Source organism: Euprymna scolopes, chromosome 9, assembly GCF_053919585.1.
Source record: "Euprymna scolopes isolate OS-2025 chromosome 9, ASM5391958v1, whole genome shotgun sequence".
Classification (NCBI taxonomy): domain Eukaryota; kingdom Metazoa; phylum Mollusca; class Cephalopoda; order Sepiida; family Sepiolidae; genus Euprymna; species Euprymna scolopes.
In genome coordinates, this window is record NC_136490.1 from 140,511,300 (window position 1) to 140,536,247 (window position 24,948).

The 24,948-nt window shown below is 36.7% G+C and overlaps 1 protein-coding gene across 1 annotated transcript in view; it reads left to right on the top strand.

The window, feature by feature from the left end:
- Window positions 1–24,535, top strand: part of LOC145284878 (translin-associated factor X-interacting protein 1-like) — an 84,043-nt gene extending 59,508 nt beyond the window's left edge. Inside the window, exons 11-15 of the mRNA XM_080133907.1 lie at window positions 3,626–3,760; window positions 13,565–13,726; window positions 14,869–15,141; window positions 18,792–18,886; window positions 24,262–24,535. Of these exons, the coding sequence (XP_079990033.1) occupies window positions 3,626–3,760; window positions 13,565–13,726; window positions 14,869–15,141; window positions 18,792–18,886; window positions 24,262–24,481 (885 nt within the window). The 3' untranslated portion in view covers window positions 24,482–24,535. The remainder of the gene's footprint in view (window positions 1–3,625; window positions 3,761–13,564; window positions 13,727–14,868; window positions 15,142–18,791; window positions 18,887–24,261) is intronic.
- Window positions 24,536–24,948: the final 413 nt, after the last annotated feature.

The window sequence follows — 24,948 nt, forward strand, 5'->3', positions numbered from 1 at the left end:
TTTGGGTCCATAATTAACCAAGCTGTAGTCCATCACCTTACAGATGCTAAACTTCTTACCGACCAACAATATAGATTTAGGCAAGCCCGTTCCACAGCAGACATTCTAACTGTAATCTCCGAGCGTATATACCATTCACTTGACAAAGCAGGGGAGGATAGAGCGGTAGCTCTAGATATATCTAAGGCTTTTGACAAGGTATGGCACGAAGGTCTTCTCAGGAAAATCAGATCATACGGTATCACTCGAAGAATACTTAACATAATTAAATTTGTCTAAGATAAGAGAAAAATCCAGGTTGTCCTCGATGGTTGTACATCTAAACAATATGATATAAATGCGGGAGTGCCTCAGGGGTCTATCCTTGAACCTCTATTATTCCTAATATTCATAAATTACCTCCCTGACAAAATTGTCTGTGAGATGGGTATATATGCTGATGACACCACACTCTATAACAGACACGACAGGAAAACAAATAAACACATATATAAAGAAATGGCAGAAACACTAGAGGATGACGTCCAATCTGTAGTGGAATGTGGACAAAAATGTATGGTTACATTCAATGCTGCCAAGACTAAACTTGTTTCCTTCACTAACTACAAGAAACCTTCTCTACCACCAATAGCAATGATCAAAGACTCTTTATCTGAAAGCACATCTTTTAAACTCCTCAGCCTAACATTCACAGGAAACATGAGTTGGAACAATTACATTGAGAGCATTTCCTGGACCGCTGCGAAAAAGGTAGGTTCTCTCTACCATGCTAGAAAGCTACTGACACCTGAAAGTATCCTGTACCTGTATAAGACCACCATTCACCCATGTATGGAGTATTGTTGTCATATTTGGGTCGGTGCATCTGCTACTAGTCTCTCACTCTTAGACAAGGTTCAAAAGAGAGTCGCCAACCTAATAGGTCCTGAACTATCATCCAAGCTTCACCCTCTGTCCCATCGACGTAATGTAGCATCCCTCTGCCTGTTCTACAAGTACTTTAACGGTGAATGTTCCAACGAACTGCAAACACTTGTACCCCCTCTACGTAAATACCCCCAACAAACCCGACAAGCAGCAAAATCCCACCCCTTCACAGTTGAGATCTCTAGATGTAAGAGAGCCTTCTACTCCAGTAGTTTCTTCCCCAGAACCGCTAGACTTTGGAACTCCCTGCCAGGTTCCTGCTTCCCCAACTGTACTGACATGCAGAAGTTCAAGTGTAACGTGAACCGACATCTTGCTGCCCTACTCCCCACCTAGTACCCCTGTAGCCTGTGTCCCTAATAGTAGCCCCCTACATCAAAGTGGCGATGTGCCTTGTTTGGGGTGAAAATGTAAAAAAAAAAAAAAAAAAATGATGACATCTCAATCTATTCTGAAATCCTTTGTTCTAAAATTTGTGAATAAAAATGTTTTGAATTAATTAGTTTCCTATCCTAGCAAAAAAAAAAAAAAAAAAAAAAGATTATAAACAAGCAAAAGTTATACACCGTTGACTTAGGAGTGCTTTATACCAAATTGATGACTGAATATATATATATATATATATATATATATATATAATGTATTAAATACTAATCCCTATTAGTCCCTTACTGTGCATCTAGTGGACACCATAATAGTTAGTTCGCAGTACCTTGTTATAACAAAGATCAATATAAAATTTCAACCAGTTTGGCCCAGTCATTTTTGAGGAAACATCTAGATAGTAGTAGTGAGTAATCCCTATTAATTTTTTTTCTTTTTTTTTACATAGGCATCACCACTTATTTTTTTTATTTTTTTTTTTTTTTACAGTGATCACCACTTATCAAGGCCCGGAAGCCACTCAGGGATAAGGGTTATTGCAAGTACATTACGTTAGTGTGGAGATTTGATGAAGTGTTTACTTAAGGGGGCGGTTCATTAGGAATTTGTTAACGTTGGACTTGAACACATCCAAGTTGTAGTCCGGTGGGAAGCAGGCAGACGGAACAGAGTTCCACAGGCGTGCAGTTCTAAGAAAGAAGCTTATCAAGGTCAAGAGGCCACTCGAGGATAAGGGTTAAAGAGTGTACAGTAGAAATTGGACGATATAGTAATCGTTAGTAATGGAAATTCGGTAAACTCATTAACAAGTGGAACGGCTTATCAAGAACTTGTTTACGTTAGACTTGAAGACAACCATATTGTAGTCAGCTGGAAAGCAGGAAAGCAGAAGACAATTCCACAGGCATGCAGTTCTAAGAAAGAAGCTTTGTTCATGGAATCTACGTTTAGGTTTACGCACAGATAACGAGTGGGAGGAATTATTGATAGTGTTTTCAGCTAGACGAGTATTTCTTGTAAAAGTTTGGCGAGGAGGGACAATAGACTGCAGCTCAGTCGAACACTTTCCATGAAAATAACGATACAGCAGAGACAAACTCACAATATCTTTTCTGTGAGACAGAGGTTGCATGGAAGAGAAATGTATATCTCCTACAAGGCTATGAAGTCTATTTTGAACTCTATCAAGGCAGGACAGGTCCTTTCTAGCAGCTCTTGCTCAGATGTGGCAACAGTATTCCATCCTTGGGCGTACCTGGCTCTTATATAAATAGAGAATTGCATCAGCAGTGAGATATCTACTGGATCGATAGAAGGATCCCACCATTTTTCTAGCAGCCTTGGCGACAGATTTGATGTACCTGTTCCATTTAAGATCAGGACTAACAGTTAAGCCCTGAAGCTTGTCAAAACCTGAGGCCTCCTCAAGACGAGAGCCATTCATTTCAATTGATGCCAAATGGGGATCAGAACGTTGATGATGTAAAGAGAGAAGCTTGGTTTTAGATGCATTCCCCATTATACCACTTGCTCAAGATCAGAGGAGAGATAATCGGAGAGAACTTGGTCATTAGATATGCTACCATAGATAGTGTCATCAGCATAAATGTCTACAAATGATGTAAGGATGTGATGTGGAAGATCATTAATTCCTATTAATCCCTAACTGTGCATATTTAGCTTTCTGCATCTTATCATAACAATGGTCCATACAAAATTTCAGCCAAATCGGCCCAGTAGTTTCTAAGAAAAAATTGGACAGGACAGATAGACTAGGAGAAATATAACATTGATGTCAAAGTTAATAAATTATATATTTAATAATATATGTAACAAATGCTGACCAATTGTCTGTGTGTAGTCAAGTTTCGTTTAAGACTCTTTCCTTAAAAGGTCCAGTTTAAAACTCCCACCAGTTTCACTAGAATTTCCAAGTTTCATATAGATGCACCTGAAAAAGGCTGAAGATTACTACTCGTGAGGCCATCTCATCCCTCTCATTCGAAAACAATTGCCGACCTCGACGTATGAATCAGATGGCTTTAAGAAATTGACTTCCAAACTCACAAATCTCTGGCCAGGTCTTTATCCCTCTTTCTGTGAAGTCCATTTTTATTACTTCCATCAATGTTTTTGTTGGCTTTCCCCCATGAACAGAACCTGTTACTATAACTGTCTCATTCATTCTTTCAACGTGGCCATAGTATCAAAGTCTCCTGTTTTGCACATATTGGCCAAAACCTTGTGAAAATAACAAACAAGATAGTCTAAATAATCCAAATAATATAAGTATGCTTTTTTTCATTTTTTGCAGGGCATAGATCCAAAAGTTCCCATATTTTTAAGATTTGAAGGTACGATTCAGGGTCATCGACTGCTCGTTCGAGATTGCTATTTGTTGTTGCTTGACATTTGGGAGAACAGAACAAAAGATATCGACACTAACCCTGTAAGTAATCTTATTAATAACTTGTCATTTTTGTAAATTTAAGACACCAACTCGTTATACTAGAAAAAATAGCAGTGGTAATCAAGATCTTGATTAATCTCTTTCTTCTGTGCAATGGAGGGGGGGTCAGCAGCTATACTACAGATAACAACAGCTGCAATAGCAAAGAGGTGACAGTGGCTCAGTGGTTAACAACACAGGCTGACAACCTTTCAAATCACAAGTTTGTTCCACAAAAACACTTTTACTCAAGGGTGTTCGCAACCTTCACTGTTCTGTAAGTACCCGATGTCTTTCTAAAAAGAATTCTTAATAGAAAGATATCGGGGAAACGAATGCCAATAAAAAAAAATCATCATAGTGAATGATGCTCAACAAGCAAATAAGCAATAATATGTTGCAGTTAATGATTTTTAATCTATGCTTAATTTCTAAGCTTGGTATTGATTGGTGCAAGGATTTAATTTTCTTTCTGGCTTGCTCAACCAGAGGCGATCTCTCATGTGAGCTGAGCACCTGGCAAGAAATTATAAAAGGGATCACTCACTGTTTACGTTCTCTTTCGTACCTATGAGACGAAACTGCCAACAACTCATCTACATTCCTCCAACCAAACCCCAAACTTCTCTCTAGAGAAAACTCCTGGGCCATTTCAGACTCGAGTTTGAATTTGACAAGAAGATCCAATAATCAAACATGACAATAGGTACACACACACACACACACATAGACTTAATGTAACGCATACAAACACACGCACATTACCTACATATACAGATGAACACGAGCTGGCTTCAACATATATATGCACTTTCTCATATGAACTGTTCTCTATTGTCTACTAAGAGGACAATCATCCAACCTTTTATCTTTGTTGATACTCATGCACTTATTCATTTACTAGTACCCTTTTCTCGTGAGACCATGTCGTCACTCTCACTCGAAAACAATTGCCGACCGAATGCATGAATCTAGATGGCTTTAAGAAATTAACTTCCAGACTCACAAATCTCTGGCCAGGTCTTTATCCCTCTTTCTGTAAAGTTCATTTTTATTACTTCCACAAATGTTTTTGTTGGCTTTCCCCCATGAACAGAACTTGTTACCATATAACTGTCTCATTCATTCTTTCAATGTGGCCATACTATCAAAGTCTCCTGTTCTGCACATATCTCCCTATACTATCCAAATTTAATCTTCCTCTGAGGTCTTCAGATCTAAGTCTGTCTTGAAGACACACATTACACATCCATCTTATCATTCTCATATTATTTCTATCTATGCAACGCATGTCCTCAACCATCACTGGCCAGGTTTCATTTCCATACGTCATCACACTGCACACATATACCTGATAAGATTCTTCTCTTGATCGAGAATGGTAGCGTTCTACTAGTTAATAATGACAGGAGTTCCCTGAACTTACTCCTAACTCTTGCATTTACATTATGTCACATATATATGAAAGTAGCACTAACCCTATGCGGGTTTAACCAGCTCCATGGGAGTATGAAATTCACAAGCGGTCCCCAGTCGCATGTATATCCCCGTTAAGGGAGATGACGACGTTAGGTTTTTGCAACTCTTGCAGGGAGGTGTCGACATCCTCCTACATACAGCACCTGGAATTCCCAAATTGGTCACCCATCTGGTACTGACCAGGCTCAACATTGCTTAACTTCGATGATCTAACGAGAACCGTTGTGTCAACGTGATTATACCATACTATTATGTTACAGGTAGAAAATAAGTTTGTTGGCTAATTTTTTACCTTGAAATAGTATTTTATTCTTTTTTTTAGGTTCTTAGATCAAGAGGCTTCATGCCTTGTTTGGAATGATTTCCATAAAATAAAAGAAAATGATTATCTACAAGTGTCAAAATACAATATATTAGCTTTGTGATATCATGTGCTATTCCATTCAACAGCGACCCCAACATTGTGGGCCATCGATTTCTTTTCCATCTTCTGTTCTTATGGCCATCATAGTTTCTCACACTTGCAATCATTGAAGGGAGTGCACGAGCTCACAAGTATAAAACTAAAATAAAACACAAATATAAAACCATAGAAAACACAGACTCTGATATATTCTGTATATATTGGTTGAGTTCTGAGTTTGTGTATGACACCATTGTGAGAAATTATTCTCTAAGCACTAAGGTTTACATATATATTGGTCAGTTTATTTCTCCATCTGCCCAAAACCACAATCTTTGTTCCTTGATGTCCAAGCTCTGTCATCAAGTGAACAACTCACAACTCTCAACTCTTACTAACATAAAGTGGACTTTGTCATCTGTAAATCATTCTTATTGTTGTAAAAACTCATTTACTGCTGCACCCTATAGTCATGCCATAAAGTTATAAAACCCATTATCAATCCTAAAGTACCTGCAAACCAAATCTAAATCCATCTCAAGTCCAGTGTTCAGTCCTTTTGTTTTTTTGTCTACTCCAGTGAACAGCTTACAGTTGGTTGTCACTGTGTTGTCTCACCATCTAGCTAACACTCATTAACCCTCACCCTAGAGTGGCAAACAGTGACCTCCAAGTTAAGAAAATAAAATCAGGATTTTATTCAGGGTTTCCAATGCCCATTTTCAAGGACTTTCAGTCTCAGTTTTTGAAGGCCTTCTCCAGACAAAATTCAAGTTTCCAAAACAAAATATGATATATAAACAATGATATAATAAACCAAAAAAACTTAATAATTGACAAAAGGAAAAGCCATTTTCATTTATGTCTTTATTTTATAAAGTAATTTTAAAGGTTACAGTTAGTTACATGAAGTTCTCTAACGCGCAACCTAACTGGTCAACTATTTAAAGTTGTTGCTCATCTTACATTTAATGCCAGCCATGTGCGATTTCAATGCACTTTCACCCATTTTGCTCAAAACAAATTTCGTTTCACATACACAACAATATGCCTGTCGACAATCATATTTACATTCTCTGATCCATTTATATTTGGTCAACCAAGAGCGATTTAATGTTATTTTTCTCATTGTAGATTGGTCTATGCTGTGTTTGTTTTACTTTTAAATTTTGAATTTCCAGTGTTGTGGATACAAGAATTAAACTCCTTTATCATAAAACTACTCAATGTTATTACATGGAAAACATCAGATAGTTTCATGATAAAGGGACGTAACTCCACAATAATATTTCGATTTTATTTTTAATAATGCAATTTTTAAAGCCTTTCAAGACATTTCCCATATTTTTACGGTAATAATAGAAATAAGGACTTTTCAAGGCAAAAGTCAAAATTCAAGAACTTTCCAACCTTGCATGAACCCTGCATATATTTTCCTCCTTTTTCTTTTATTTCCTAACACCTGGGGTGGGGGACACCTATTTCTGTTTTTTTTTTTTCTTTTTTGTTCAGTTTTCTCGACTCACACCTTCCCCACATCATCATCGTCATCATCATCAGTTTAACGTCCAGTTTACATGCTGGCATGTGTTGGACAGCTTTTTGAAATTGATTTCTAAACTCGCTTATCTCTGGCTAGGTGTTTATTTATCCCGCTTTTTCTTTAGTCCATCCTTATCACATAATATATCATATCATTCTTAAGTGTAAATGTTTTCAATAAAGAAAAGAAAAAACATGTTTTAGTCAAGTTTCCTGTTCTGCACATCATCATCATCATAATCATTATAATCATAATCATCATCATCATCATCATCATCATCATCATCATCATCTCCGTTTTTACATGTTGATATGTGTTTGGACGGCTTTTAGAAATTGAATTCCAAAAAAACAATCTAGCATCTTGGGACCTCTACAGTGAAGAGGTGGGATTTTGTTGCTTGTCAAGTCAGAGCATTTACGTTGAAGTATGCACACGTGCTATGAGTTCATTATGAATTGTAAAGTAAGTTTTATTGCGTTAGGTATCTCTATAGGGGAATGTCGACATGACTGCTTAGGCATTTTTGTATGTTAGAATGTGCTTATGCTAGTTTCAAAACCACACCTAACCTTGTATCTAACCTCCCCAGGAGAAAAGGTAGATATAATCCAAACATTAGTGTTAACTATAAACAGTTTCTTTGATGTCAAACGTTCGATGTTACACAATTAGTGACAAAATAAGAGGATTGGACTTCAGCTGCCAAAAGTTTAAATTGTGAGAGCTACCAGGGCAGCGATAAAAATTAATATTACTCTCCAGAGATTTGTTCCATATAACACACCCCTCATGGAGCTGAGCCGAATCTTTTATGCTGCATGATTCTACATTGTTAAGAAAAATGTTTTTGGGAGTTTTTTTTTACATAGGCACCACCACTTATCAAGGCCAAGAGGCCACTCAAGGATAAGGGTTAAAGAGTGTACAATAGACAATTGGACAATATACACTGCATGTCAAATTATTAACGCGATAACAGTTTGTTTCATCAATAAAATGGGTCGTAAAGGTGGTTTGAGTAGTTCTGAAAAGAGTACTATTACAGAACAGCTAGCAAAAGGTAAAACTACCCTTGAAATATCGAAAATGATAACAAGGTACCATCAAACTGTGAAGAACTTTGTCAAGAACCCTACAAAGGTATGTAAGAGAGTCGATAAAGGTAAATCTAGGGTTGTTTCACGCCTGTATGAGCCTTTTTCAAGTCTCACACAAAAACACACATTCACATTTCAAGCTATGTCATATACATATGCGCACCCAAACATACGCGCCCATGTCCACACATGTACACATATTCACGTTCGCATACATACACTCACATTCACGTGTATAGATACACACGCTAATGCACACATATGTACTCACACATGCGCACACGAACACACACATGGACGACGTCACTTCCGCTTTTTAAGGAATTATACACATGCACAAATGACCACAGGAAACAAGTATAAAACAAAGAGCAACAACCGGCTTCTTCCTTTTCGAGACTAGCCTCCTAGGTGGCTGGTCGGCGCGCTAGCCGCCGCCATTTCGGCGCGCGCACACACGTACCTCACGCCCACTTACTACTATGTATGGGGCACGAGCTAACAGACCGTATGTACACATTTACGCTCTTTCTCTCTCTATCTACTACTGGTCCCTGAGAACACCTTCGCGTAGCTGACTACTAACTGATGTCAACTCTCATATCCTCTTCTTTGTCTACACGCTGGACTACCATTCTCATTTCCACTACAACACTCATTTCTCTTCCCACGCGCGAACAAATGATAGTGAGATGAACACACATTTCCTATTCTTCAACAACACCAACCCCGCAACGAACATTGGTTACACACGCGCGGAAATGAACACATGTTATAACTAAAACGTTCATTCTTTCAATAGCAAATAAACGACATTTATCTTATCCATCAATTGAGTCTTTGTTTCCTTCAATTCCATTCGTTTCATTATTTTCTTGTGGCGAGCTAGGGTATTATATGCCCTGGTCCACTACACGCCGTTCTCTACTCCAAATTAAAGATGAAGTAGTTAATAAACCCTGAGCAAACAAGTTGAGAAATCTTTGACCTAGTCGGATTGAAGAATGTCTCAAAAAGTACTCGATGTCACCTTCTGAAAGAAGTGGCAAAGTCTGTTAAGCCTGTGACAAAGCCTCCATTAAAGCAACATCACATACAAAACTGATTGAAATGGACAGAGGACAACATGAAAACGGATTTTTCCAAAGTTTTGTTCACGGATGAAGTGCGTGCCACTCTTGATGGCCCAGATGGCTGGAGCAAGGGATGGGTCCTAGATGGACGACATCGTCATCAGCGATTAAGACGCCAACAAGGTGGGTGGTGGGATAATGATTTGGGCAGGGATTATTGGATGTACTTTAGTTGGCCCATGGAGAGTCCCAGAAGGCGTAAAAATGATGTCAAATGCTTACATAGCTTTTCTGAAAGAGCACTTTGAACCATGGTTGAAGAAACAAAGGTTGACGTTCAGAAGAACCATTATGCAAATACCCTTTGCTTTTGTTTTCTGCGTACAAGGGAGCATTATCCTGCATAAGTGCAGGATAATGCTCCCTTGCATGCAGCAAACAAAAGCAAAGAGTATTTGCAACAACTGGGGTTCTCTGGGCTATAGAAGATGGAGTGGCCCGTGAATTCACCAGATTTGAACTCAACTGAGAACCTTTATCATGAAGCGACCCTTCTATGCAAGTGAACACCAATTTAAGAGCAAAGATGAGTTGTGGGATGCTCTCCAAGAGGTATCGTGAGGAATAACTGTTGACAAAATCACAAATTTGACTAATTCTGTGGACCAACGTCTTTTACAAGTCATTCATAAAAAAGGATCGCATATCCCCTACCAATTATGTCAATGTAGAAATTGCTATGAACTTATTGTGTTCTAAGCATTTTTCTTAGTTCATTTAATGTTTGAAAATTATTTCAAGAAACAAGTTATGCATATATTGTGTTTTTTTTTTTTCTCAACCTCGTTAATAACTTGACACACTGAAATTAACAGATATATATATTATCTTCTGCCATAGTTTTGCTAATACTGCTTTGAATACTTTTATTTTATGACTGGAGAAGCTGAATAATCTTGTAAGCAGTTTCTGAAAGTTTCATGGATTTTTATTCACTCGTTCCTTAAATATTTAAAAAAAATTTAAACTCATTAATAATTTGATATGCAGTGTAATACTTGTTAGTAATGGAAATTTGGTAAATTTGTTAACTTATATGGAATGGCTCCTCAAAAACTTGTTTATGTTAGACTTGAAGACAACCATATTGTAGCCAGCTGGAAAGCAGGAAAATGGAAGACAATTCCATAGGCGTGCAGTTCTAAGAAAGAAGCTTTGTTCATTGAATCTACGTTTAGGTTTAGGCACAGATAAAGAGTGGGTGGAATTATTAATAGTGTTTTCAGCTTAACGAGTGTTTCTTGTGAAAGTTTGGCGAGGGGGACCATAGATCGAAGCCCAGTCAAGCACTTGCCATGAAAATAATGATAAAGCAGAGACAAACTCCCTACATCTTTTCTGTGAGAAAGAGGTTGCAGGGAAGACAAATGGACATCTCCTACAAGACTACAAAGTCTATTTTGAACTCTATCAAGGTATGATAAATCCTTTCTTGCAGCTCCTGCCCAGATGTGGCAACAGTACTCCATCCCTGGACGTACCTGGCTCACATATAGATAGAGAATTGCATCAGCAGTGAAATATCTACTGGATCGATAGAAGGATCCCACTATTTTTCCAGCGGCCTTGGCAACGGATTTAATGTATGTTTTCCACTTCAGATCAGGAGTAAAGGTCAAGCCCACAAGCTTGTCAAAACATGAGGCCTGCCCAAGACGAAAGTCATTCATTTCAATTGATGCCAGATGGGGATCAGAATGTTGATTATGTAAAGATAAAAGCTTAGTTTTAGATGCATTAAAAGTAACAAGCCACCTCTTTCCCCATTGTACCACTTGCTCAAGATCAGAGGAGGGAGAATCAGAGAAAACTTGGTCATTTACGGTCAATGTCTACGAATGATGTAAAGATGTGATTTGGAAGATCATTAATGTAGATCAGAAAGAGAGTTGGGCCCAGGATGGACCCCTGAGGGACTCCAGTATTAATACTGTGAGCTTCTGATTTCTGCCCATCAACCACTACTCTTATGAACCTATCAGAGAGAAATGATTTAATAATTGAGAAGACATTTCCACCTATACCATAGCTGGAGATCTTGTGAAGTAAACCTTTATGCCATACTCTATCAAAGGCCTTTGATATGTCAAGAGCAATTGTCCTAGAAAGGAAGCCTTTGTCAAGAAATTCGCTAATCCTATGAGATATAACTGTAAGCACATCTGCTGTTGATCTAGCAGAACAGAAACCATATTGCATGTCACTAGGAATGTTATTTTTGCTGAGATGATCGATTACTTCTCTATTTAACACAGATTCCAGTGACTTACTCATGATGCACAGGAGACTTATTGGCCTGTACTGAGAGGGAGATGAGCGATCACCTGAATTCTTAAATACAGGGCATACTGATGAGATTTTCCAGGGTGATGGGAAGCAATTCTCCTTAAGACAACGTTTAAACAGTTTAGTAAGTATGGGCGCTAGTTCAGGTTGAAGTTTTTTTGAATACTATAATTGGACTACCGTCAGGGCCGGTTTCTTTACTGGAATCAACGTTTTTAATTATCTTGGCAACATCACGTACAGATATTTGTATATCACATAGCGTGTTTTCTGATACAGGAGGAAATATTGGGGGTTGGCGGCCTTGGTCGCAAAGGGTAGAATTAGCTGCAAAGTTCTTGGCAAAGAGTTTGGCTTTGTTTGATGCTGACAAAATTACCTCAGGTCCATTGATAATAGTTGGGATAGAGCACACGCTTCTGTTCAGGATTCTGTTTGCTATTTGCCAAAACTGGTGGGAACCAAGCCGCTGCTCAGCTAGTTTGGACTTCACGGACTGAGCATATAGTTCTCTTGCATTCTTTATTACTTTTTTACAGTAGTTGCTGGCAGTCCTAAAAGCGGCTTTAGTCTTAGTACATCTATTATGCTGGAAGCAATGGAAAAGGTGATTTCTGTGCGCAACGGCAGCAGCACATTCTGGAGAGAACTATGGCTGGTTATTAGGTTTTTGCTGAAACTTTTTCGAGGGTATGAAACAGTCTATACCTACAATTAATCATTCCATAAGGTCTGATACTATAGAAGACACATCCTTTTTAAACATGGAACACAGAGATAGATCTGATATAAATGTACGGAAGCTATCCCAGTCAGCCATAGAGTATCGATATACTGTACGATGGAGAGATACATCTGAGGATTTATTACATTTCATTTTTATCTTAATTGATACAACAGAGTGGTCAGAAGATCCAAGTGGAGACAGAACGGAAGCTGAACACAGTTCAGGGAAAGTTGTGAGAAAAAGGTCTAGGAGACTTGCATACTGGCCATCAGTATCGGGCACAAGGGTGCGTTCGTGAACAATCTGAGTGAGGTCATAAGCAATGGAGAAATCATGACAGAACCTCCCCTCATCATCTGTCTTGTTTGAATGAGTTAACCATTCCACATTGTGAACATTAAAGTCTACACAGACATGAATATAAGCTGAAGGATAAGCAGATAGGACGTGGTCCATAAATTCCAAAAGCAAAAGCAATGAAAGTCTAGCGCAAAAAAAAAAATGATCAAAATCAGCTGAACATTTGCGGATAGGAATTGTCTCAAATCAAACAATTCCTTATCACCCCTGGCATAGTGGATAAAAATACTTGGTAAAATTCAGTTGTAAAGTAACACTTTTCTGGGAGATAATGGGTCAATCCTCAGAGCAGGTGACACTAAGAATACAATTGCAAATTACTTAAGACTTCTACCCAGTCATGGCTGATAGAATGAGAGCATGCTACCCCTGCGGATTAAATATAGAATTTAGTTCAAAATTCTATGCAAATTCCCGAGTTCAACAGAAAGTGCACAGATGGCTGAAAAACAGCTTGGTGTAAAATATAATGTAACCGTTAGCTCCCACAGTCATGACGAATTACCAGTGAAATGCAATCTCCAACTGTGGGATCACAAATGTAACATCATCTAGTCTCTGGCCCTTTTTTAATGTATTTAGACAGTCAAACAATTGCACTTAAAGAAACAGTTAGAACTCTAAAAAGATCTCTCAGTTGGGATGTATAGGATAGTGGGTGAATGTCTGGCATTCGATAGGATGCTCCATCCTCAGCTAGAACAAAATGATAAAAACAAAATTGAAATAAAAAATGTTTTATTTTTTATTTTATTTTTTTTTTACTTTTGTAGAATCCTAAACCGTTGGCAGATTTTTTAGACGACTACCTGCATGAAAAATTTCCAAATTCAGATGAAAGAGTCAAGTGGGCATACACTTTTAGTGCAGCCTGTAATAAACTGATACACACCTCTGACAAGTTTAAGCTGTTTATGGATATTATCGATGGACAAGTAAGGCGATATTTTCTTCCCTTTGAACTCTCAACATTTTTCAACTCGAGTAAATAATCATTTCTTTTTAATTTTTTCTTTTAAATTATCTGAAGAATTCGCAAATTTTACTTTTCTAAATAACTAGAATAGTCTTGCATCACTTTTATATCTTCTTACGAAGATTAAAATCAAGATATATTGATATTAAACCTCATGTCTAGAATCCTTATTCAAATTTTGATCGACATTTATTACATGATGTTTATTCGTGAAAAATGTATAAAATTTAAGGAGTCTTAAGGAGAAATTGAAATTAAGGCGATCTTGCTTAATTGATGTCTAATGACTATAGATAAAATTTAATGCAAATCTGAAATATTTGAATTTTCAAATGGGAGGTTGTGCTTATAAGTACATGCCTCATAAAGTTTCCAAGAAACTGACATTTAAGGAATAATTATCAATTGGTGTTTAATACTTATTTTTTTAATTTCACAAAAAAATGGAAGTTATCCAAATTTTAATGAAATTTTTATTCTCATTGTATAAAAAAACTAAATTAAAATGCAAGGCTCATAATTTTAATTCTAGAAAATGTCTAAAATTTAAGGCTTGAAATTTGGGGAATCATGCTAAATTGGTGTTTGATGGCGAAAGATCAAATTTAATGTAAATCTGAAATATCTGAATTTTTGGGGATCCAAATAAAAATTGACAGCACTCCTTTTCAGTAAAACCGTAATTCGCACCAACTTAACTTCAGTGTTTTCTCTCAGGTTCAAATAATACGTCATGCCTCAACATAGCTTGTGTACAGTTTGCCTTCCTCAAAACAAACCCCCCTGTTCTTCAAATGGTTTATTTTTATGCAGATCCCCAAGTTCAAGAGAAAGATCCCCAAATTCAACAGAAAGTTATATCAACCAAAACGGTTTGAAAGTAGCACTCAAGATGAAAACAGTAGTCTGAAGAATACAAATAATATGAATAAGCAACCCTCATCTCAAAAATTCAGAACCGTCACAATTAAATATAAGCCAACAGAGATATCAGGTTTATCGAAACAGCTTCAAGCCAATATTTTTATTAATTTATTTTTTTTCGAATATGTCTTTTAACATTTTGAGAAACTATTCTTTTTATTGTCTTTGTCTAAACAGGCTGGCGAAAGTATATATCACGGGAGGCAAAAATTAGTCTCAGACTTGTATCAATCATTATTGGCTGGCGAAAAAAGAAGGAGGGGAACCGAAACAAGAACGCCGATTGATAAAACCCCTGATGATGGTTTCTTGACGCAAGAAGAATTCAGCCAAGAACTCAATAATTTTTTCTGCATTAAAAACCCAGACGCAACACGTTGTCTGTTAACGGCTGCCGTGCAACAAATGCAAACCAAGGATAACATAAAATACAAAGAGCTGTTTATTCAGGTAAGGTACACCTTCATAATTCTAGCAATTTCTCTTTAATACTCAGATCACACACTTTGAAAGACTATTACTTCTTGAATTATTTGCATACTCTGGAGAGCTTCGCCATGCACTTGAAAACAAAATTTTACCACTTATCAAAATTATCTTTCTATCAGGAGTGACGTGCCTGCCTCAACCCTTATCTCATCGACCCATCTCATTGGTTGTCTTCCTCTCCTCTATTATTTGAATTTTGTATTACTGTAATATTATGGACTCCCTTCCCAGAGTGTTAGGAAGTGATTAATAAAAAAAGCTATGACAATGAGAGGAAATAGTTCTTTATCAGAACTAAAGTATAGGAAGTTAGATTAATGTAAAGATGATGGGGAACAGCTGAGTTCTTTTGAATTCTTGAGACAGTAAGACACCTCACGGTCAGTGGTCAGTTTTCGAATCGTCGTGAGAGTGGCCAAGAAGGCAAGTCATTTCTGCTTATCGGTGACACTCTGAAACAAAGACTAAGGCAAAACTCTTAGCATTTTCGTTTTCAAGTCATTAAATTTAGGAGACAGTTTTGAGTTGACTGCTCAGAGCAGATTATTATTATTGCTATCCTCTCAAAAGGACGTTCTGCACCCCCATCATATGAATAATGGCATTTATCAATTTAAATGTAATTGCAGTGTCAACTATGTTGACAGAACGACCCTTAGGTTAGATGGTCACGTCCAACAACATGCATCCAGCAAAATCAGGAATGGAATCTACCGACCAATGGACATTTTGAGTAATACGTATGGTTCTGCTATAACGGACTATTTGCTTAAAACCCACGATGTGCAATGAATTTCAGCAGTGACTCATTTTCGCTCACTCATTATTTCATCTGAAGGTCTTGGAGACTATTCACAATCATTTAAAGAGACCTTCTCTCTGTAAGCAAAGGGATTGTCTTTTGGGTCTGAACGTGATTAATCTCTAAGGTGTTTCCTCTCCAGTGTATAATTATCATAACGATAGATTTATTCTAGTCGTTCCCCCATTTTTTTTTTCTCTCCGATAGTTTGATTTTATTTTAGGCGTTCCTCCATTTAAATTCATTTCCCTCTGCAAAAAAAAAACTCGATTCAGCTTTTTTTTTTAATCTCCATCGAATGTTTTCCCTCCGTTCTTCTTTTTACCATGGATATAAAACACTCAGTCTTACTTTTTTAATAGCTATAATAAAGTTTTGTGCCTCCCTAAATAATTAAATATATATACAAGTGACCTTGTCTGTCTGTTTCTCTGTGTATACCAAACTACTCTGTCAATTTTTGGTCTACAGACTTGAAACTTGATATATAGGAAATTTGCACCTGTGGAACAAATTCGATTTTGCTTTTAGCCAGTAAAAATAATTACTTTGGGGTAAAAATTGAAAAATCTGAAACTTGGCAGGCCTAAGTCAACTAAACATTATTTCTACGCATGTGCAAATATAGTTATATCTTTAACAAGGTTATTTTTTTAAGTTTTGTATGCATATAAGGCTGAATAGCTAAATGTTTTGGTTTCGATTTTAGCTGATAGCTCTCAAGTCATATTTTTTTTTTAATTTGAAATCACTACTACGTATTAGGTACAATATAATAATCAATAGAATATTGGCTCTATAATAATAAAAAAAGAAATCTGCATAAATTAAAATGTCATATTTAAGCTTATTTTTCGATCAGGCAATGCCAGGTGACCTGTTTTTATACATACAGAAATACAACAACAGACAATTGGAATTGTTTGAATTGAAAATTTTGAGTGATACCTAAGGATCAGAGGTGACCCCAGAATGTAAGTTGACAAAACCGTGTTACTTCTGGATAGCAAATTTCCTGGCAAGACTTCAAGCAGAGGAAACGTGTTTAAGATACCATCCTCAAGGGAAAGGAGGGGGTGCACAATGTAGTTAGGTATAGTGAGACTATTTTTCTCTTTTCTTTATAAATTAATATTAGTGTCTGAGTGGTTTTGTCAGCAAACGATCCCGAATTTAATGTTCTGCCGGGTGTATGAAGGTCTATACACATGTGCGACCATGTATCATATGATCATCTCACACATTGTTCCAGGCTAAGGCCGTCTGTCCGTCCAGTCAGCACTGCAATAAAGAGTCCTCATACTAACTTGAAGCTCTATTTATAAACAAATAATGTTTCATTTTTTTTTTTTTTTTTTTAGGTGAATGACAGACTTGTAGCATTTAATCTTTGCTCAACCAGACACACTAAAATCCCATTACAGTCAACTTTTCTGAGAGCCACCTACCTGGAGAACCCGGCCCAACTACCTGCTCTCCAATATTCAACTCCAACACTCACCTTAAGGGTTTCTTTACACCTGCCTGACTCTGGCTTTTTATTGGTCAGCCATCCAGAGTAAGCATTCACTGAAGATAAAGTCCAACTGGTCTCCAGACATTGTTTTTCTCACAAAACCAAACCTAGCATGAGTTTCCCATTAAATGAGCCACTTACTTTTTCAAACAAAGAGAATATCTCTTGGGTGGTCTGGCTCTGGCCAGAGATATTTTCAGCTCTCTGCAACACCTCCTCTTTCTTTGGATAAGCATCTATTACTGCAATGTCTGCCACTCACATGCATTAGCAAAACATAAGGTTCATTACTGACTTGCAGAATGAGTTTCTTTTCTATCTCGGTCAACTGAAAAACAACAGTCCAACTCAACACAACAAACTCTCTGTTCTGAAAGACTACTGCCTGGCAGCTTACCACTGCTTCAAACGTTTAACTCCCACTCTTCCTCCTACTCTTCTGGAGGGAGGGGTGCTGGCTAAGACAGTCTCCCTTCTATTCACTTGGGATCTCTTCATCCTTGACTAATTCTGACTCTTTGTTATCAAAGTCAGTATTCATTTGCTTTGAGGTTGGCTGCTTCAGACATCTGCTGAAGGCAGTCTAAGACTGTCTCTATTCATAGGGGTTTTATCCAGAGCCCATCTAAGAATATTATTTTTCCGACAAAGGTCGATCCCAGCATGATTTTTCCATTAAATGAGCCACTTACTTTTTCAAACAAAGAGAATATCTCTTGGGTGGTTTGACTCTGGCCAAAGATATTTTCAACTCTCTGCATCCCACCTCTTCCTCTAGCCAAGCAACATCCGATATCTACACACACTCGCAAAACATGCTACACATCACATGTTTACACACGTAAGTGAAAATGTAATACAAGGTTTAAGGCTTCTCAAATATGTACTAGAATTCTCCGCAATGATACCAACTGAAAACCTTGGTGTACCTAGTTCATATCAACTTAAATCAAACAGAAAATCCTACTCCGCTATCTTAAATGAATATGGAAATAAATCTTTCACTATTTCTGTAATTAGACTTTTATTTTTCTTCCCTTCTTTTTATACTGATTGATATGATTATTTTCTTTTTTGTTTTAAAACTTTCCAGCTTGAGACGTTTTTCTTTATTTCTTTTTTTTAACTTCACAGATTTAGATATTATTTCATGTGAATATGAATATTAACGCAAACACTGGTGAAGCATAATCTCCCACATCCCCATTATTTTAAATGGAGGGTACAAAATATTTCAATACCAAGTTCTTAATATATTTCATCTTTTCTTTTTTTTTTTGTTGCCTTTTCTAGGATAATGAAGAAGGTTTCTTAACAATGCTTCGAGATTGGCAGCAGAAAGTACAAACAGATTTCATAAACAAGTTACGTCAAACTGGAGATAGCAGGTAAGATTCTCAAATACCCATGAGTGACCTTTTGTGCTCCAGAGTTTATTTTTCTACATACTCACTACCATGCACTTTTGTCAGCGATGAACGATGCCTTTGGTTGTAAAAGTCCGGTGCGCACCTTGTCACTCACATATCTGCCGCCACTGTGAAATCAACGAACTCATCTCCTTACTGTGCTGGCATTAACTGCATCGACTTCGTAAACATTCAAGAGACACCGAGAATGTTGATTAGTTCAATTTTTTCTGCATGGAGGAATTCAATGATGCATATCTGCTTCTGACGCACGTCCATGACAGGGGTTGCTTTCTTAGAGTCTCACACCGTCAATATCTGCAACAGAGAGATAAAACTTTCAGGTTTTGAATGCATAAGTTCGGTCATCATGACAATGCAATTTGCAATCTCCTATAATCAATTCAGACGGAATAAAAATAAGAGGCATTACTTTTAGAAAATCCCTTGAATATTAGAAACAAGTAAATAAGTCGATCATCAAATTGCATTAAATACTGACCATATAAGGATGGGCTAAAGTTTTATCTCGGCCTTATTTCTCCATGTGATGATGCACTGTGTGCACTCATCTTTTTTTTTTTTTTTTTACACAGGCATCACCACATTATCAAGGCCAAGAGGCCACTCAAGGATAAGGGTTAAAGAGTGTACAGTAGAAATTGGACAATATAGTAATCATTAGTAATGAAAATTCGGTAAATTTGATAACTCATCTGCTGTGATCGTCTCCCACATGTTCTGGGCTAAGATCGCCTGTCGATCAATCCTACACTGCAACAAAGAACTCTCAAATGGTCATCTGAGCTTCAATCTATGATTCCCCCCCCCCCTGCTAAACTTTAAACAAAAAAACACTCGTCTAACTACAACCAATATCAACAATTTTTCCCCATGCTGTCCATGCCTAAATTTAATACAAACTCCATGAACATAGCTTCTTTCCTAGAATTGCCTGCCTGTGGAACCCTGTTCTGCTGACCTGCTTTCCAGCTGACTACAATATGGTCGTCTTCAAGTTCAATGCAAACAAGTTTTTCTTGAGCTGTCTCCTTAAATAATCAAATTATACCAAATTTCCACCTCTAACAATTACTACGCTCAGTGATCACCGTACACTCATTGATCCTTATCCTCGAGTAGCTTTCAGACCTAAATAAGTGGTGATTCTGTTGTAAAAATCAAAAATGTTTATTATTTTGGGTAAGTAGCTTCATCAGCTGCTCGGCCGCCACGCATTACTAAGTCTCAGTACTTGTTAAGATAGAGTTGACAGGTCGATGTTTTAAAAATGTGGTTTTAAGCAAAAATAACAGTATTTACTTGATACCATGTCGAAAATATTAATATATCTAAAAATTACGAAAATTCATTGAGTAGAACAACTGCTAATGCGTTTTTAGTAAAAAAAAATAAAGTCCATCGTTATGGTCTTAAAAAAAAATCCACCATTAAAGTGTCGAAAAGGGAGATAAGTTTGTTCCCTATATTCGCAATTTCCAAGGTGTTTACATCTAGGGAAAATGCAATCCCCCCTCCCTAATTTTCTGTAAAAATTACTTTTAACTATAAATAATTTTCCACTTAATAAATTTTCGTAATTTTTGGATATATTACTATTTTCGACATGGCAATTAAGTAGGTATTGTTGTTTTTGTTTAAATCCACATATTTAAAAAAAAAATTGATCTGTCAACTCTATCTTAACAAGCACCTGAGTCTCTTGGCTGAGATCCCCAATGAGACCCAACTGGTTGGAGAAGCAAACTCACTCGAACTGCCTCATAGTTCTTCTAAGAATCAACTGCCCCTCAAACATTCAACTCTTACTTTTCCTTTTCCGTAAGGATGGGACTGAGGGGCTTGTTATAACCACCTCTCTTTCTATTTTCCTGGGATCTCTTTACTCGTAGCTGGTTGTGGCCCTTTGTTGGCAGTCATTGTCCAGTTGCCCAGAGAAAACATTCTCTGAAGATAAAATCCAACTGGTATCTAGACATTGTTTATTTCACGAAGCCGGTCCCAGCAGGACCCTTTCTTGAAATGAGGCACTTACTTTTTTAAACAAAGATAATGTCTGACTCTAACCAGAGATATTGTCAGTTCTTGGCCAAGCATCTATCGTTGCAACATCCGACATCCACATGCACTAGCAAAATATGCTGCACCGCACATATCCATATTGTCTGAGGTATTCCCAAAGTTATACCGTGCTTATCTTGGGAGTACACTATTTTTCTTTCTTTGTTTATTTTTTTGTTTTGGTCCCTTGACAAAGGACGGACTGGACCTAGTAATTCACACCTGTTCATTTGTTCGTACTTTTCTTAATAACCATGCCTTGGATTAAAAAAAATTTTGCACAAACATTAGTCATGATAAAAGTAAATTTTTGCTAGAACGGATTTTCCAGTACAATTCTGGTTGCTTCCATAGGGGACATTATAGGCGTAAAATTGCCCTTAAACCGTTCATCCATTTATTTGTTTGCACTTTTCTCAATAACCACGCCTTGGATTTTTTTTTTTTTTTTCACTTGTGGAGGGAAACCCTGCATGCTTGGCTTGTTTTAAATTATTAACCTACGTCATAACTGTCCTCAACTCTGTTTAAAGTTGAATTTAAAATAAAACCGCAGAGCACAAAACTAAGCAAAAACAAAATGAACCAAGAAGAGACTTACCTCTTCTTCTTTGACTGTCTGCTACTTCTGTTGTCTTCTGTCATCTGGTAGTTGTTCTGGTGAGCGTGCTTGACCTTATAGTCAACTGATTAAAGTTATGTTGGCTGTTTCTGGGTTCCAGTTGGTCACTTGGTACATGCTCGTAAAAAAAGTTGCTGCTCTAATGAAAACCGCAGATGTCAAAAGGTTCAGGTCCATCAAATTACTACTCTCCCAATGTTGTCAAAGATCAAGATGTCAATCGTCCGACGTTGGTCATCATTGTTGTGTTACTGAATATATCATCTTTAAATACGAAAAATAAACAACAATTCGAATGTTGTTGTTTTTTTTTTGTTTGTTTTTTTGGTATAAAAATAATTATCTGAGTTACAATGTTGTGTTTGTGTAGAAAAAAAACAACAAAAAACAACTTCTAAATGCACTTACTACTAAAAGTGTTTGAACTAGCTCGATTATCAAGTTCTAGTTAATTTTAACTTCAAGTCCAGGGTTTGTCTCTTAACGACGTGGATTTGGTGGGCAAACAGAACAGTCTTTGAAGCTTATTATACTTATCGAGCATAAACGAGCATAACTTTGTCTTTTAACCAATAGAAATTAATTTACAATTTTCCAATGTGTCGGGATCCGCCTTTATTTTTAATTTATTTTTTTAACTCTTACTGCCACCAGAGCAGGTGGCAGAAATCTGTGACACTCTCCTTTTTTACTTTTCATTTATTTTCTTACCGTTACCTCGACTGAGAGAAGGATGGAAGAAGATTTTCCAGCCCCCTCCCCATCACATGAGCAACATACTTTTCCAATTTTTTTCAGAAAAATATTCCAGTTTGGCATTAATCCTTTTCAATCTGATAGTATTGTTACAGCTTTATAAAACCAATGAATTCGGGATTTTAACTTTATTTGTGCATATTAATGGTTTTAGTAATGGTTTTATTAGACACCTAGTGGGAGGAGGGCACAAAACCGTGCCAATCGTAAAATACACTTAAATATATTTTAATTCATGCAGATTTCATATTTATTATTACAGAGCCAATTCGCTATTGAATATTTATATGCCGTATATTTCGGCGTATAAGGCGACTGTCAGATAAGACGAGGTACAAAATTGGAGCAAATTTTCATAAATTTATCATATATCGGTTGTATAAGACGACTGCTAAATCACAAAACCATGTTTGTTTAACCTAGGCTAGAGATTGCAACACCCAGTATCTTATGAAATATTGGTTTTTAAAGATGATTTTTAACTTTAAGAGTTATCTAATATGCCGAAATATACAGTATTCATATTTATATACAAGATGAGCCAAAAGCCGAAGCGTAAGAGGCAGACTTCAAAGCTAAATCAAGAAGGAAAACAGTTTAAGCATTTGCATTGATAAATAACATTCAATTGTCATTAATATAATTGTCTTATTACATATAGTTGTACATATATGTGATCTCTAAATAATTTTTTTTTTACTGTCCACCTACTTTTGGCTCACCCTGTGTATGTATATATATATATATATATATATATATATATATATATATATATATATATATATATATATATATATATATATATAGTGCTGATTTCAAAAGTTTAAAAAAAATGACTTTGGTGCCATCAGCTAGAATTGAAACCAAAAGTCATGCACTCCAGTCATGTCCAGTATCGTTTGAGCTAACTCAGCAGATGGATAAAAAAAAGTTATAAAATTAAACACCAATTTTAGCTATGGTTAATTTATGCATGTGCAAACTAATAGAAAAGTCAACAAGTTGAAATGAACATTTTGTATTTCAACTTGCCATTTCTATACGCGTTATCTATCCAAATATTTTACTCATTATAAACCATCATTGGTGTATAATTACTGTTTCCTGTTAATTTCAGTGTTTATCTGACCAATAGTTTAAGAGTTTAGTGGTTACATATTTATGACCAGATGTGCGCGGCCCCAACAGATCGCCGACTCCCAACATCGTGTATTGTGGATTTTTCGTTCGACTATTCCTCTTATGGACGGATAGTGATTTTCTCGCTGGCGACTGTCGATGGGAACACACACGGTTTCACAAAAGTACAAATATAATAAATCGTGGAACAAAAAAAGGAAAAACACAAACGCTAATGTTCACATATAATTGACTGTTGGACTTGTGTGTGTGTGTGTGTGTGTGTGTGTGTGTGTGTGTGTGTGTGTGGGTGTGTGTGTGTGTGTCTTCGCCCTGTTCTATCGATCGTCTCTATTTCTGTTTCACAGTCAACTCTAAAACTGTCCAACTTCCACCGCCGCGACGGGCATCTAGTTGTCAACTAACTTGTCTCCTCTAGGTTGGTATATGAGGTCGCCCCCACCCACCCCGACTACTGGAAGCTGCCCTCCCCTGTTTTATCTGTAGGTTTCTATTGTCATGTCAACTCTAAAAAGCTCGATCTAAAAATACCTAGAGATTCATTGTTTGTTACTTTCTATCTATTGTTTCATGTTCCTTTGTCTATTGCCCCCCCCTCTCAGCACTTAGTGACTCAAGTCCACCTAAGGCCCACTTTATAGTATCACATATTTACACACAGACAGGCATACATCTACTGTTTTATTTAAATAGATTTAAGTTTTATTTTCATGACACTTTGAGTAAAAATGTAATAACTTTTTTTTTCTTTCAGTCCAATGAGTTCAACCGAGTTAAAGAAAACCCTTCAGAAAACGGGTCATCACTTGGATGATGCTTGTGTGACTAAATTGGTTGATTGGGTGTTTCATTGCAGCACTGATAATGCTGATGCAACTTTGCCTGTCAATGAAATTATGGATAAATTAAGCAGGACTTTCATACCACCTGTACACAGAAAAATACTCAAAGATGCTCTAGTTAAGGAAACATGAATTAAAAAAAAAAAAAAAATTTATTTTAAGAAATAAATATATTGAAATTATTAACTATTTTTCTTCAAAAGTCTTTTATTTATCTCGTAAATATAGAATATAAAATGAGTCTGGCTTAATAAAACAACTAATCACAGGCCACCATTATTTATCACATGGGTGCTTTTTTTTTCAAACTTTTGCCCTCCTCCTTCTCTGTACTTAATATGAAGTGGTTCGAGACTACTAGTTCTTTTGAAGTACCTTTCAGCAGTGTTACTGCGGGTTGCTTGCAAACACAGCAGAAAAATTGTATGACAAAACAAAAATACCCCCCCCCAAATCATGTAAATTGATCAAATAATTTTTTTATATAAAATCCTTTTTAAACGATTAATGGCAATTCGTAGGCATTACAACATCAATCTAGTAAGAATTAGCGTTGAATTACCTCCCTTGTTTTGAGTTTTTTTTTTTAGTTTTTTTTT